This window comes from Anser brachyrhynchus (genome assembly GCF_964034855.1).
Source record: "Anser brachyrhynchus genome assembly, chromosome: 1".
Lineage (NCBI taxonomy): Eukaryota > Metazoa > Chordata > Aves > Anseriformes > Anatidae > Anser > Anser brachyrhynchus.
The window spans coordinates 73,467,827-73,483,986 of NC_137694.1; the positions used below are offsets into that span (position 1 = coordinate 73,467,827).

General features: G+C 38.6%; 1 protein-coding gene across 7 annotated transcripts in view; it reads left to right on the forward strand.

Annotated features, from left to right (window-relative positions):
- Nucleotides 1-9,409, forward strand: part of KIAA0930 — a 76,122-nt gene extending 66,713 nt beyond the window's left edge. For all 7 annotated transcript variants that reach the window (XM_080555981.1, XM_080555982.1, XM_080555983.1 and 4 more), the window contains 2 exons: nucleotides 1,075-1,230; nucleotides 4,425-9,409. In XM_080555981.1, coding sequence (XP_080412107.1) covers nucleotides 1,075-1,230; nucleotides 4,425-4,465 — 197 coding nt within the window. In that variant the 3' untranslated portion in view covers nucleotides 4,466-9,409. The remainder of the gene's footprint in view (nucleotides 1-1,074; nucleotides 1,231-4,424) is intronic.
- Nucleotides 9,410-16,160: the final 6,751 nt, after the last annotated feature.

The following is a 16,160-nucleotide window of genomic DNA, read 5'->3' on the forward strand; positions in this document are numbered from 1 at the left end:
CAGTGCAGACAGAGCTGTTGTGGACAGGAACAGTCCATCAGGCTTTGCTTGCTTTTGCTGCAGGCAAGCATGACACAGCAGGAGAATTATGCTTATTCCAGCTACCAGAGTCAAGTCCTTCTGACCTGATCACCACGGTGCTCTTGACATAGTGGTAAAGTGTGGAAAGAGGGAATAGACTGTTTGGCCATACACACTTATAGGAAAGGAAGGAAAACAAGATATTTTTTTCTCTATATTGTATGTACATTGCCAGAGTAGCTGCCACTTTTTTCCTCAGGACCTACTTTTAAACAAATGACTCCCAGAGTTTGGATTGCTCTGGTCCAGAATTATCTTCACTTCAGCATCTGCTTTAGCACTGTGACACTGGGCTGAGTTTTACAGAGGAATGGAGAGAAAGCCTAGAAACACTCAACAGATGTAACATATGCATTCCTGTCTGCAGCTATAAAAATCTCCTCTAGTTTAGAGTGGATTCAGTGTCCTTTTGTTTTAAAATACATTTTGGATCTCTAAACTAATTTCAGGAAGAATAAATAACATGGCAGAATAATCCCAGGTTTGGCTTGGGGAATGCATGGAGATTTGCAGTGAACTTCCTTACTAATACTGACTTTTCCTGTGTCTTGTTGGATATTAATCTTCTTCACAGGATAGATTTTTCCTTCTGTTATACGTTTCTGCATGAGTAACTACTTAGCTGTAGGGATGTTATTTTGTATATAAGGGAAGGCTGGGTTAGGATTTTGCTTGTGCAAGTGCTTCATTTTCTCTCCTGGCTGGTCGATTAGTGAATGATGATTTGATGATTTACTACTACTGCCAGCTGTTGATATAACTCATTAGCTTCAATGTAAATGGTGAATTCTGTACTGGGCAAGATCCAACTGATTTAAAAAATAATAGTAGTAGTAGTAAGTGACCTGTTTGTAATTTTTCTCTAGAAAATTAATAGTTGGCTTTCCTTTCTATATATATATTTTTTTTTTATTTTCAGAAGCTTTCATTGAATCTTCCAACAAAATGCAGAAAGTACAATCGTTTTAAACTTGCTGTCTTTTACCCTTACAGATCTACACAATGCAACAAATCTGAGGTCGCGGTCCTTATCTGGAACAGGACGGTCTCTGGTGGGCTCATGGCTGAAGCTGAACAGAACAGATGAAAATTTTCTACTCTATGCACACTTAACTTACATCACTTTGCCATTGCATCGAATTTTAACAGGTGGATTTTAATGTGCATTACCCATAAACAGAGACTCATTTGGTTCCCAGGCAGCCTTCAGTGTTGTGGGATTTTGCTATTAAGATAGAGGAACAAGCCTTTCTCTGAAAGGGAACATGACTTCAAACCTTACTTGCTGACTGTAGCAGCAAATCAATTTGAACAAGTGGAATGGTGTCTAACTGTTCTCTGGCTTTGCGCTAGTTTTGCTTGGTGAGAGTTCAAACAAGCTGGTAGGTTTTGTTTCTGGAGGATTATTAGTGTCTTTAATACTGGAATATAAGGTTCATCCATCTCCTGAGTGCAGGGCAACTCATTGTGAGCCTGCCCACTGACAGCAATAGTTGTAGCAGAGACCTGTGACTAAGAGGGTTATGTAAAGGTAGTTTTGGAATTTGGAATGATCTCCTTTGCCAATTTTGAGTTCTAGATTTGTTATCCACGTGAATTGCTTGGATTGATCAAAGTGCCCACACTAATAGCTATAAATCTCTCAGGTGCCCAATTTCTTTAATTAAACTAAGTAGTGGTTATGTCACACCAGGAACAATCAGTCCCATGTTGTTGTCTAGCTATGCCAGTTACTACATTGATGATGGACAGCTCTGCATTTGTTCAGCTGGGGTACAATATCACAATAAATTACATCTTACAGCAGGCAAGTACTGAAGTATCAAATATGACATCCATGTAACTCTTGTCTGCCTGCAAATATAGGTGGACTAGTTTGAACAGATGCCTGCATCAGCAAGCATGCCAGCCTTTCAGAGGAATAGTTCACACACAGTATGAGGTAGCTCATGGGACTCTGAGATACTTAAGAAAATAGAGAAAGAAGTAGTGGTTAAGGGTTCTCTTCTCTGTCTAAATGCAGTGGCAGTTTCTTTCATATAGCCATTACTAGTGTTACTGTGCACTCTCTCTGTGCCTTCTAAGTGAGGTCCTGAAATGCATTCCCTCTGAAAATACATATTGGTTGTCTCAGGTACAAAGAAAGTTTGGTCCAGGTGCATGATAGTATCTCAGGCAAAGCCGTTGCTAAACTCCGAATTCTATACTGGAATAAAGTTGTCATCCCCTGGAATAAAGTTATGATCGCAGAGCAATTTTTAAAGTCCTGTCTCTAACCTTTGAAGATCTTTTTAATTTACCTATCTAAGAACTTAATCTTTTTTCTTTTCATCCACCAGGTCAGATGACTTCTGAATAGGTTTGTCTGTACTGTGGACTTTTGATCAGTGCCAGCTTTTTCTTGTCTGGGTCTGAAAAGAGAACTCAGTGGTTATTTCCAGATTGTTCCCGAAAAGTAGCTAAGAGGACAGGAATTGGGAAATCTGTTGTTAAACAGATTAATCTACTGCTAACAGAGATAGGAAGATAGCATGGGTGTGTTCTTCATGTCATTAGTTGTACTGTGCTAGTGTAATAGTAATAGCTACAATCTTATCCTCATTTGCAGGCTGCGATCTCAGACTGTGTTGCAAAAGTAGGCTGGCTCCTTCCCTACAGATAAGGAAAACTGTAGCTGATAAGGTGGAAAATCATACTTAGCAAAGAGATGTTTCTACACCATTTGGCCCTTCACTGTATGTAGAAATTGATTTGAGTTTAGAAGAAATTACAAATTCCAGTCAGAATTGATCCTCTATAATTAAGGGAGGATTTTGAACAAAGTTCCAACAAAATACACAATTATTCCTTACAACAATTATGTTGATACCATTACAGCTGGTTAGCTAGAGTTATCAAGCTCACTCTCTCTCGCCACAGGCATTTTGGAGTTCACAGAAGATGCATTGTTCCTGCTGGCATTTAATACTTGCTCAAGTGGGTGGCATAAATGCCTCCATGCTCAGATATTTGCTTTTAGCTTGAATGCACTTTCTGAGACTTAATTTGTTTAACATACAGTTGCAGGAGCCAGTGTATATATTGAGACACAGCGAAAAGAGACATAAAATGTCTGGGCTGTAAGGCAGAATTTTAATCTGCATTTTTTTCACTATCTGCTTTAGCTTGGTGCTTCGGATAGAGCCCATTTCCAGTGCCTTTTTGTAATTAATGCATTTGTGCCAGTGGCAGCTTTCCAGCAGGAGAGAGCATTACACATGGGGCAGGATGCAGTGGGAAAGACGTTCATCTCCTTTGAGTAGTTTAGGCAAGTCTGTACTACAAAATTAAAATGCTAGGGATAGTGATCAAAGTATATTCAAAAATATCTGGAGTTTGTACATATTGATAAGACTTCCTCTGCTCTGAGTTTTCTCTCTCTCCATGCTAAATGACACAGCTCTCAGCCTTTCCTTGCATGTCAGATGGTCCAATCCCTTAATAATCGTTGTGGCCCTTCACTGGATTCACTGTGCTATGTTTCATTCTTTACAAGCATGTCTAGAACCCTCCGAAGCTGTGGATCAGTTTTTACTCAGGTCATGCTCTTTGTGCAGCTATGTGTGACCTGCCGGTTAATTAAGCATGTGCTCCCTTTTCCGACATTCTTTATTCTCTGTGTAGCCTGGAAAAAGACCTAGCAGCCCAGTTTCCAGATACTTCTGCAGACTGCCGTGCCAGCACGCTAGTTTTATTATCCACATTTGGAAAGATGCCCATTATGACAGCTATCTTGCAGGTTCATATTCTGTCACATTTGGACAATATTGGGCTGAGGAGCCAACAAAATGAATGTTCTTATTGCAGCCTTTTGAATGCAGAAATGTAGTCTTCAGGCTATGAAATAGATGAAACTGTTGAGTTGCTTGTGCCCACATCTTCTGAGCCAAAAACCTCTTTAAGGGACTTGGGGATGGTTCCCTTCAGGAAGGAAAAAACCTTTGGCATGTCCTATAATGCTTCTTACACTTGTTTCTCTGGAAGATTGCCGCTGTCTCCATGTCTGACTCATGTTGTTTCATGCCACTATTAATGATACTTAAATCAGCTCTCATTTTTATATGATGTGTTATACTTGCAGTTTACCATCCTTCAACTAGGATGCACCTTGGGAGGGATTAGAATAGCTTTCATTAATAGGCAAAGTCTCATTGCTAGTTGTGATTTAAATTCCTTTAGTGTTGTAACCAGGGGTCTATGCAGCAGTCCAGAAATGAATCTTCAGTTCTTACTTCCTTGTGCAGTGGCTACTTTCAGGAGCCTCCTAAGTTTGCTGTTCCTTTTTGTTTCTTTCCCTTCCCCAGATATCCTGGAAGTGCGGCAGAAACCAATTCTGATGATATAGCAGAGAGCGGGCACAGCCTTGGAGCCTTGTTGCCAAGTGCCTAACCACAGCGGTTTTCTGTGCTAACACTACCATCTAGTGTCAGGAACATAAACCTCCACTGGAAAAAGGGAAGTCAAAGAATACCAGCCGATCAAAAGTGCCTCTTTCTTCCTTCCTCTGCTGTCATACACCATATGCACATTTGCAGTACATCACTTGAGCGTTTCTGACTGGAAGAGGACTTTCAGCAAAATAAAACAAGAAGGGGCTGTGTTTAAACGGAGTCAATGCTTTATGAACAGTTTATTACTGTGTTTACTTTATAACTAAGAAACCAACAATATGTACAGAATGTGATAAACTTTATATTCTTTGAGAGAAACAATTTGAGAATTTAATAATGATGTACTAATGAACGTCGTTCCATAGACTCTCACCCATACTCTCCTTGTTGGATTGATTTAATGCGTCTGTGCATGTTGGGATTGAAGGGATGAGAAAATTTCCTGCTGAGGGAGGAAAAGGAAAATGATACTATAAAGATACATTGCCATTTGGGTATGTGCAGTCGGATAGGTCAGAGCTTAAAAGAGGCTGAAGATGTTCCCGTTTGTTCATGTGTCAGTGTTAGGACAGGAGAACTCTGCTGACAAATTTTCTATCTACCAAAGAACAGCAACATTTTCATCCTCAAGACCTGGCTAAGAAACTGAGCCAGTGAAAAGAAGGCTAAAATGTGCTGCTATAATAAAGCTGAGGTTCATATCCACTACTAATGCTGCTTATCTCTGTTAGTTGATTCAGTTTGAGGCTGAAATGGAAAAATAGGAGGCCACAAATGGACTCCAAAAACTAAAAATCTTACCAATAACCAACATCCTCCTGCATGCACTGGACCGAAGTAGGTAAAGTTGTCCTTTGTGGTAGTGTTCAAGGCCAAGGAGGGCATGAGAGCTGATTAATGTCTGGGCAGCTTTCCCAGATTCATCTTTTCCTGTTGTTTTGCTGTACTGTTACATGCTGAAGCACAACAAGTTTTCTTTCAAGACAAATGTTTTAAATGTAATTCTGCTCCGAAAAGTGACTAAAAATAGCATTAGTGGGAGGTTTGAAATTTGTGTTTCGGGAGGTCTCAAGTAAAAAAAGCTTTATGTTTACAGGTAAAATGCAGCTTTCTCAAAGCAGCAAAAGTTTGCTGTCCTTGACATGTGAAATCTAAATGATAAAATACTGAGACTACTGCAGTTTGATTCACTGCTTCGATGTGAGAGCTAGTCATACTTCACATTATTTACAGCTGCCTAACTGGCATAGCAAAGAGTGGGGTAGCTTGTCACTTACGGCAAGTGACACTGATATACACACAAAGAAATCTATAAAGAGTGAAGGTGTCTTTTTTGTCACTTTTCAGAGTCTGAGCACCTAAACTCTCTAATGCTGGTGCCACACTTACCAATCAGAGCATGTGTTCTGAGCCTGGACCTTTGTCTCCCTCACACACAGCCCTTCCTAAAGTACTTTGTTATTTTTTCAATAGCGTCTGATGACTCAACCTCTCAAGTAGGACTCTCTGCCTTTTTTCCTCAGGCCATGTTCCATGGGAATAGCTCCACTTCAATGTTAAAGGTAGACTAACTTTATCATTCAGCCCAACATGATGAATCCAGTATGGTAGGGAGGTTTTTTTTTGTTTTTGTTTTTTTTTGAGGCTAGGCCTGGAAGCAGTCACCATAGTCCAGAGTGACGGCATTTCTAATGCTGGCAGCATGACTGCATAACAGGGACAGCTGACCAGTAGTTAGTTCACTTCAGATGTTTTGCAACAGCATTACAAAAAAGTTCACGTGGTCATTGCCAGCACAGCCACTTCTCATGTTGCAGACTTTTGAGTCTCGTTCCATGGGAGTGTGTGCTTGTGTGTGTGTGAGGGTGTTCACGCTGTCTAACCTGAGGCATGCAACTTGGGTGCCTAGGCTTCTTACCTAATCCCGGGGAGAGAGAGGGACTCCTAAATGAGCAGCTGAAAAGCTCTCTCTAGGAACTTCAAAGGCAGTCCAGGTGCTTACCTGAGATCCCTGGGTAGTGTGCCTAGTGCCAGACAGCACAAAGATTCTCCCTCCCGATGTCCATGGCAAGAGTTAAACCACTCTTCACCTAGAAGACCAGTCCTACTCTGAAGCTTCTGAAGATGTTTTTTTTTCTGTATTTTCATACTGGGCTGGGCAAAGCAGTGCTGTTTTCCTTCAGTTACTCATCAGGGATGGAAGGGAGAGAGCTAGTATTTGTCGTACTAGTGACAATTGATACCTTTTAGTCAAACAGGAATAACAGACATGGAAAGGAAGCGGATCCAGATTGGAACCTGAGTTGTGGGTGCCTGAGTACTGCCTAGTTGACAGTAATTTTTAATGCTTTTTTGATATCGTTATATTAATTTTAGGTAGCTTTATTTCATGTGTTCTGAAAGACTTGAGCAGATCTTACATAAGATTGTAGAGGAAATGGCAAATAAAGAAAGACTCTAAAGTAGTACAGTAGTAGAAAGGCAATGTTACAGAAAGGACAGCACAGATCCCTTGTCTATTATACGAGAAATATTGTCTGCTTTGTTATATGTACACAGATGTGTTCTGATGTCTGGTTTTTGACGGGCTGAATTTAAAAGTCCTATAAAAAAAGCTAATTGGTTTATTTTATCCTGCTAGAAGGTATGCTATGTCTGTATTGAAGACTCAACTTTTTTAGTAGAAAAGGGCTACAGGTATGCCCAGATGGACATCCATGGGAAATTGAGATGAAAAAGTCTACTGAATGTCAATAGTGCTTTTTGGAAACAAGTTAGATGTACCAGATTCTCAGCTATTCCCTCTCTAAACAACTGATGTGCAGTTCTTATGTGTCGCACCTGTTTCCTTAGTTTTTTATCAAGTAGGAAGGAGAAAATGCTTATTTTGTTTTGCTTTTAAATAAACCCTTATAATTTATTGTCCTCATACAGACAGATTGACAGAGAAGGTGATCCAAGTTTTGCCTGGGTCAAGGTGGCACGGCTGGTTCCTTAGCTTGCTATTGCACTATACCAAAAAAAGAAAAGGGAATGTTAGATAGAAACCTCTCACCCTTTTAATTTGGAGGGGTTTTTAATTCTATAGCTCTGAAGCAGTAAACCAGTAGATTTGAGCCTCTATTGACCATTTACATTGCTGAGGAATGAACTGGAATGTTCTGCGTACCTAAAGAGTGCAGGAAAGTGCAGCTGTCCACATCCTGACTGTTGGAGTGCAGCAGTTTTCATTAGTTATGTTGACATTGATGTTTTACAACAGCTCTGTATGAGAAAGCAGCACAGTTAACAGATTTGGGAAGCTTTGCAGAACCTTTGTATTTATTTACAGAATCCCACCATACCTCATTCCTGAGTTAACTTCTTCCCTCGTTCTACCCATTCGCTCCCCCTGGAGACCTGGGGCTTATCACTTCAACTCTTCACCGATTATATATGTTGACAGATGTCAAATGCAAGACTAAATTTTTTTCACCCTACACAGGTTTTTCTCTGTTATCAATTTAGCAAGTAGAAAGCCTTCGTTTTTTAAAGAAAGGTCTTAAATCACTTATTTTGTATTAGCATATTATTGCTTTGCCTTAGAGACCACAGTGTATGTGAAATCATGTTCTTATTGCCAAGCAGTGCAGGACAGGTTCCAAGTCTGCTTTTAAAATAAGCCATTTTTAGAAATGTAACAAATCTTTCAGCTGTTTCGGCTAATGCAGGCAGCTGAAAATCCCAGTTTGTGTGGGTTCATGTTCCTTCTCTTTTTGTTCTCCCAGTCTTCATTGTTTACAAGGCTTGAACATGTTGGGGATGTGGATCACCTGGTTTTCCGTTTCTCGGCACAGTCAGTGTGGTTGGTTTCCTAAAAAGAGAGTTGTTTACAAGGATGAGTTTTCACAGTAAAATGGTTTGCCCAGAGTATGTTTTTTTACCATGTTTTGATTTAAACAGTCAGGTCCTTGGCTCTGCAAACAGATTTTTCTGGCAGATCCTTGTGCACAGAATCCCATTCTAGTCACAGAGGTTCTCTATGGACATGGAGACCACATAGTCTACACTCTTAGACTGTTGAACTGCTTCTTGCCAATCATGTTTTTTTCACTTTCCAGATGATTACTTCTCCTGTATTTTGCAGTCTAAAGATTCCCCGTATTAAAGATAGATATAAGACACAGTCTTCAAAAGTGCCTAAGTCCTGTTGTTATCCAATGGGGTTTAAGAACAACTTTTTTTATTTAGGAAGTTAGTACTTTTAAATTCTGTGTGGTGAGTAGCAGTGTCAAGAAATGACAAGTTTATAGTTCTTGGAAGAACCGGACATCTCCTACAGACTTGCCCTTCATGTTAGGTTCTCATGGTCTCCAAAGGTTATGGCTGAAAGCTCTGGAAATTGGATTTCTTCTGGTCATAGCAGTCAGTTATCTGCCAATGCCGTATCTTGTTTTTTGAGGTATGACTGAAAGTGCACGGTGTTGATATATAGAAATTCTGTGTCAAAAATAGGTGCAGCAGAATCCAGTAAAAGGCATTGTTAAATAAGTAGCTTTTACACCAAACCTTAAATGAAACAGTATTTTACACCAGAATGTAGCTGTTTGGATCTTTGGTCAAGATAATACAAGACTGCAAGCAGGTTACAATGTTGAATGTTCTCTGTGTAAATATATAAATACTCTCAACCTAATTTTATCAAACTAACACTTGTTGCATGGTTTGTTTTTTTGCCTCATTGATGATCAGTGTTGATAAAACGATGATGGGTTGGAAATGATGCTGGCACTGTACTGAGCCCTTTGAACAAAGAGCAAGGAGAACCTTGGTGCACCAAAAACGGTGTTGATTTTGCATATGGCAGCAGTGAAGAAAGTGTTGGACCCTGCAGCCAATAAACGGACCTCTTAAACGACCATGAATTTTGTTAGTAGTTTTTACTCTCTACTGTGCCTGGTGGGATTTGAATTTGAATGTATTCTTTACTGGTGGCAAGCATGAACAGTGGAATAACACTCTGTGGTACTCCTCATAATAAGCATTGCCAAATAGACACTCATGAGAAAAAGTAGTCTGTTTACTCTTCTTTTTTTTTTTTCCACTTCGGGCAAAACCTAACTTTCTGACTGCTTGCTGAATCTTTCAATGAACAGCCTCTGGCAACTTCACATTGTATAACAAGGGAAGAAGGTAAAAGTCAGTGTACTTCTGAATTTGTTTTAAAAGGCTTTTTGATTTTTCCATTAGATGCTGGCATTTAACAAAAAAAAGTCCTAAACAGGTGTGTTTTCTTTGAAATGAAGTTATATAGCCATTAGTATTTAGGTTTGTGTAGAGTGGAATATTGAGAGACAGTTGGCTGTAATGATTTCTTCATGTTAAATTCAGGAAAAAACTTCAATGTGGATTTGTATAGTATCACTAAAATTTGATTACTCTTTAGCACTTAAATGTTTATGCTACCATAAGTTGTACTTACCAACATTGAATCGGTTTTGGTTTAAAGACTTGCAAGGCACTACATCTTCCCTCTCCACTTGATTTGTGTGACTGACATTTCACAGTAGACTTCTTCAGGGGATTTTTCTATATGAAAATATATAAAAAGAAATACTCACCAAACACACCAGTTATAAGTTGGACCTGGTGATGATTCCATTTCAAAGAAACACAGACCAGGACTGTTTCATAAACTGTGCGGTGTAACATCTAAGATATGCATGCTAGCTTGGTAATCAGTGATAGGTGAGGCAAAATTTAAAAGTAGAGGTTAGGAAGAAAGAGAACAGGGCATTTAGGTTCTTCACTGTAGATGTTTGAGTAGACTGTTGGCAGTGTTATTGTGTGTGTGTATATGCAAGTGGAATCTTAACTGGTTAGAAAATGCTAAAACACATCTTGAAAACTAACAATGACTTTCCTTGAATGCTCTACACTGAAAGCTTTTGAAGGCAGCCAGACTGGAGAATGCATTAGGTGAAACAGTACAAAAGACTAAGACAGCAGAAGCTTACAAATCATGGTAAGAAAGCTCACCTGTTTGTTTTAGTAGGTCTTTCAACATCAGTTAGTGGAAGGAAAAGGTGTGCCTTGTTTGTTTGTTTGCTTTTAATCAAAATGCAGGTAGGACAGAAGACTGATGCATGCATCTTTGAAAAGCGTTCATGACTTTCATTAATAACTTTCCTAAATGCTGAAAGAAAAAGATTGGTTTAACAATGTGGCAGTATATCTTGTTCAGCAGAGTCCCTGCTCTGGAGAGGCAAATTAACTTTCTTCCTTTCATCCTGATGTTGTTTCTGTTGTCTGCCCTCATCTGGAGCAATGCTCTCAAGAAATACCGAAATATTGCTTGGCATGCAAGTTTATCATCAAGGGCTGATGTCCTGTAATATCCAAAGATAAGTACAAAGTAAAATCACACATGGAAGACTGAAGAAAAATATGGATCTTTGCTAACAAATGGTTACCGTGCTTACTTACTCCTGTCAGAAATGTTCCTGAAACTTGTAATAAAAAGTTTGTAGAAAGCAAAGGAGTAACATTTTCAAAAAGACCAAGTTACCCTGTGCAAATCAGGGTAGAGCTTCTACTTTAAAAAGAGCTTTTTCTTGAAGTGTTAATTCCAGCTGCCTTAATGTTTTCCCTGTCATCAGTTTATGCCAACATTCAGTTGGTTCTGGTGATTCATAACTTAGTATTTCACAATATGCAATTGCTTGATCCATTTTCTTCCCCTTCCATCTCCGCACAGCATAAAAGGATGTTTCTGTCTGTGGCTCTGCTTCTTCTGCTGGAGCAATATTGCTGGGGAAGTCCAGTGCAAGCAGTTCTACTGGTCTCCAAATTCTTCCAAATCTCATACGCACACTTTAATTCAGATGCAACCAATGTGTTCATCAAAACCTTATGTCACTTAGAAATAGACTGACTGCCTTATGCCTGCTCTACATCTAGAGGCATTCCTTTGCTCTTGAAGGAAAAGGTTGGCAGAGCCCACTTCCATCCCTGCTTTTCCCTGCAAGTGTCAAATTAGATAATGCTTGGAAAATGGTTGAGTGACAGATGTTGTGTCAAGGAGCAAGAAGAGTTATTGTGCAAGCCTCGTTTCCAGCAAGAGGAATTCTGAATCACATGCTTCCTGGTAAGTACTCCCATAGTTAACCTGCCTCGTAGATAAGGTCATCATAGGTGATAATTCACAGTGATCATTTCTGACTTTGTTTTAAAGGTAAGGAAACACTGATTTCATAAACTGTCAATATTGTTGAATTTGGTATATGACCTATGGTTTTCTCTTCAGTGTTAGGAATTTGCTTTTCATAATGGAGAAACTCCCTGCAAGTTTTTCCTGGGACTGCAGTCAACAGAATTACCATCTGCAGGTAAGAAGAATGTATCAAGTGCCCACCAATTAGGGTGGGGCTCCAAAGCTAGCATTGGCGGTAACTGAGACAGAATTTTGTATTGTATTATGTCATTTATGATAGAAGATAGCAAACCAAAGTTAGAAACTTCTACACAGAAGTAACTGCCTGAGCAGACAAATTCTAATCATGTCTTTGAAGCCTATGCAGATTTCCAGAGATGATCAAATTACTCTGCTACCTCTCAGTAAAGGTTGTTATGTTCCTAACAGTAATACTCACAAAACTGGTGATGATGAATACTTACTTGGATTATAATGCTTACTAATAACATTCAGGATGTTTGGGTGCAAATAAGAAGAATTTCTAAATGAGTATATCTTTAAAGAATGACCAGTGTGCTACCCTAACAGAAGGCTGCCAGAACTTGGAAAAGTGTATCAATGACTACGTCAAGCAGTCTAATTTTCTTATAGCTCTTTACTCATCTTGTGTCGCACCACCATCCTTTCTGTGGATTCTTAAGTGCCACTCCTGTGTTTCGTGCAGCTCCGTACCATAACTTGTGGAGTAGTGCAGAGGTTTGTAACCCAGTCAGCAGCTACTGAATATTCAAGGAAGTTTGTTGCTTTTCTGTGCCTGAGCTTTACTTGTCTGTCTGCGTTATGACCATTCTGTGAAGTAAGCGTTTTACCAAAGCAAGCAGTTTACTAAATTTTGAGTCTGAACTCATACACAGCTTCAAACCTTGTGTCATCTGGAAGGCTACATTATGCAAAACTACTTGGCTGGCTGTTGCTTTTCACTTGGCCTTCAACTCTATCTTTAGCACTAGATCATTTAGAGCCAGTCATCTGGTGATGCATTGTTTGGATTGTGGTAGTTTTCTACTCATCTTCACTCGTTTTTATAGCCTAGGTCATGTACATATCATTTAGCTTATACTTAATGTGCTTTTTGGATGAATCGGACTTCTATATGTCTCAGTTGCTGCAACTAGTCTGCGAAGAGTGGCATTTTCCTGCTGGAGTAGGAAAGAGACTGATTTTGATTAATACGTGCTGTTCCTGAAGTGCTGCATTTGTAGTCTGGACATTCAGGAGTTACTGTCTTCTGGAAGATTATTTTTGCTTTTTTTGTTTTGCAAGTGGTAAAATCCTTGGTTTGATTAGAGTTTCTGCAGTCACAAATTTTTTAAAAGATGCGAGGATACTGTCATCTTTCAACTTCTATTTCTTACATTTGTGAATATTGTGTGTTAATACTACATTTACTATTTGTATTTTCATGCAACTGTTTTCTTCTAACATTACACACTTTCAACTGGAAAGGAAACAGTAGTAGAAACCTAATAATTATTTTTTTATATAATTTTTTGAGCAGATACTATATAACTTCTTTCTTATCACTAAATTATCTAAATGTTTGTGGGTTTGTTTTGTTTTGTTTTTCCCATTGTGGCATGTTGCAATATTTCTGATTATATTTGGTGTCATATAATCTTGATTTGAGTTCTCAGCAACATCTGGGGTGGGAGGATCAGCAAAAAAATAGGAAATTGTGTTTTATGAATTTGTTAAAAAACTGGCATCAGATAGTTTGGAAAAATTAGCATGAAATTCTGTGCTGGTTTAGGAAAATCATGCCACAGTATTAGTTCTAAAGATGTGTCACTTATACTTCGTTATTTGCAATAAAAGCTAGTAAGCGCCTCATCTTTGCTCTTGAGAACTGATGTTACCTTTCTTTATGGTTGCCCAAATCTAGGGAGAATCTGTAAGCAGTGCTGTCTTCCTTTTTTAAGCAGCGTAGTAAGGTACGTCCAAGATGTGGACATAGCACGATAGTGGCTAACATGAGGAAGTACGGTTGGACGGCAGCCATTCTCTCGTGGTCTCAGCAAGTCAGAGTGCATTGGAAAGCTGATCATCCACTCTTGACTTTTCTTGACACATCTGTTGATTTTATTTATTTTTGCTATTTAGCATACTGTTACAAAACAAGAGAAGAATCACCTTATGGCCTAGCTTTTGGGTAGTGCTTTTAGGCTAGATCTAAAAACCTCGTGTTCTCGATACTTTGTCGGGCAAACATAGGCAAACTACTTTTGATCTTGAGTCTTTTAATGTTCAAGTTGCAGGGATTTTTAGCTGTCAGCCCCCACAGTAATTCTCTTAATGTTCAAGAACCAGTTTTTCTCTGTCTAGTAAAAGGTCGCCCTAGCTCTCCCCTTTGAGCTGATTCAGCTCAGTCTCCTTGCAACACGAAAGCGTTTTGCTGAACTGGCTCTTACTGATGTGCCAGCAGCAGTAAGGCCATGTGCAGGATTTCCAAGGCTGGAGTTCACCTGCAAACAACTGAATGTAAAATTCATTTTATTCATATAGTGTTTAAAGTCATAGTGAAAGGGATACACAAAAGACACTTCTCCCATTCGTTTATTCACATTTTCCATGGATTTTTGTACACTTCCTCAATGTGTTAGAACTAATGAAAACATTGTTACAGGACAAGTTATGTGAAAATTAAATATCCACTGAAAAATTCAAAGCAGTTTGAAATCTATTAAACTCTAACAGATCATCACATTCAACATTTTCATTGAATTTATACTAGCTCATGCCACTTTAAATTGTTTAATGTCAGTTATTTCTTGCACACAGGCACCAGTTACAAAGTCTTAGCAAATGCAAATAAGGCATCAGAAAGAAAGTCTTTAAGGACATTTTAAGTGTTACGGTGCTGCAAAGGGAGCTGAACGGGAGTTGTTACTAAAGCCTACCTCTTAATTGTTTTATGTTCCACAACATATGGAACTATAAATTTCACTTGAACTTTCATGTCCATCAGCCAGAAGAGATTATTGGAAGACACTCACTGTTGTGTTCCCAAATAGACCATTTAAGCACATTACAAAAAAAGAAAAAAAACTACATATAGCAATGTGGTATTTTAAAATAAAATTCACACCAACTGTAATAATCTCCCTTAGTGATGACTCTGAAAATTAAAAGAAACTGAAATCTTGATTTTCTTTTTTTGGGGAGTAGAAAAATGGGAGGGAAAAGATTTCTAAGCTGCTGAAACTTCACAATCGCAGCAAAAGGAAGAATGCATGTTATCCATTAGACGCTCCAACACCTATGTACAGTTTTAGCAGTCAAGGCATTAACTCAAATTAGGGAGGACCCTTACATCTTTAACATCAGGCATCTGATTTCCAGCTGTTAAGTATAATATGTGCCAACCAGGAATGCTTCATTGAGTTGAAATCCTGATCAAAATTCCTTCCCTGTATAGCATATGCCACTTTGTTATGAAGGCATTAATTGATTTCTGTGCTAATAACTTGCTTTTAACTCATTTTAGGCCTTTTTTTTCCCTATGAAATAATCCCTGGCTTTTTGCAACAACAATGTATTTCAATATTTAACTAGAAACTAAAGCATCAAAGATTTTTTTTTAAACAGTCCTAGAGAAGGATTGTGCTTTATACCTGACCAAGTGCACCTTGACTTCCTTCTCTTGCTTCATAGTCCAGATAATTGCAGAGTCACTATGAATGGTGTTGATTCAATCTCTAATTTGCAGTAAAACTCCTTCCTACTCTTAGTGGGACCTTTCCCATGTAAAAGTTTTAAACCCATATGTTTATACGTATATTTGACATTCTCATTAACACAGGATTCCTATTACTTTCCCTTAGGCTTTACTGATAAATATGTAAATTGCTAAAGAATCCGGATTTCTCATCTCAATTAGTCTTTCCCACAGCTAATAGAAAATAGTACTTGCTGACATGGATATTGTTTTCCAACACGTTTATTATTCTATTTATCTTTCTTTAATATTCTGTGCTCATGCTCAGAATGGCCACCCTTGAATACGATAAAGATGCACTTGCCAGTTTTAGAACCAGGCCAAAGATGTGCGTGCAAAACACCAAGTCTGCCTCAATTTGGAGGCAAGTCATTAAGTACACATAGAAAGTTCAGTTTGTCTCTAAGTGGTTTAAGTTAATTGGTCCACACTTCAATAGATATATATTAAATCTATATAGCCATCGGATTTAGGAAGTAAACAAACACAAAACTAAGGCCCCTGAAACACTCTGTACTGAATTGTTCTTAAAGTGAGATGTATAAAAAAAAATCTGCTTACCCCATCCAGCAATCTAATCTAAAGACACCTCTTCATGGAAACGTGTTTAAAACACTACAGTCAAAAGACAAATGCACTATTAACTGAGCCCTTGGACATTAAACCTGAGCCTATAATAAACTTTCAGGCAATATTCTGT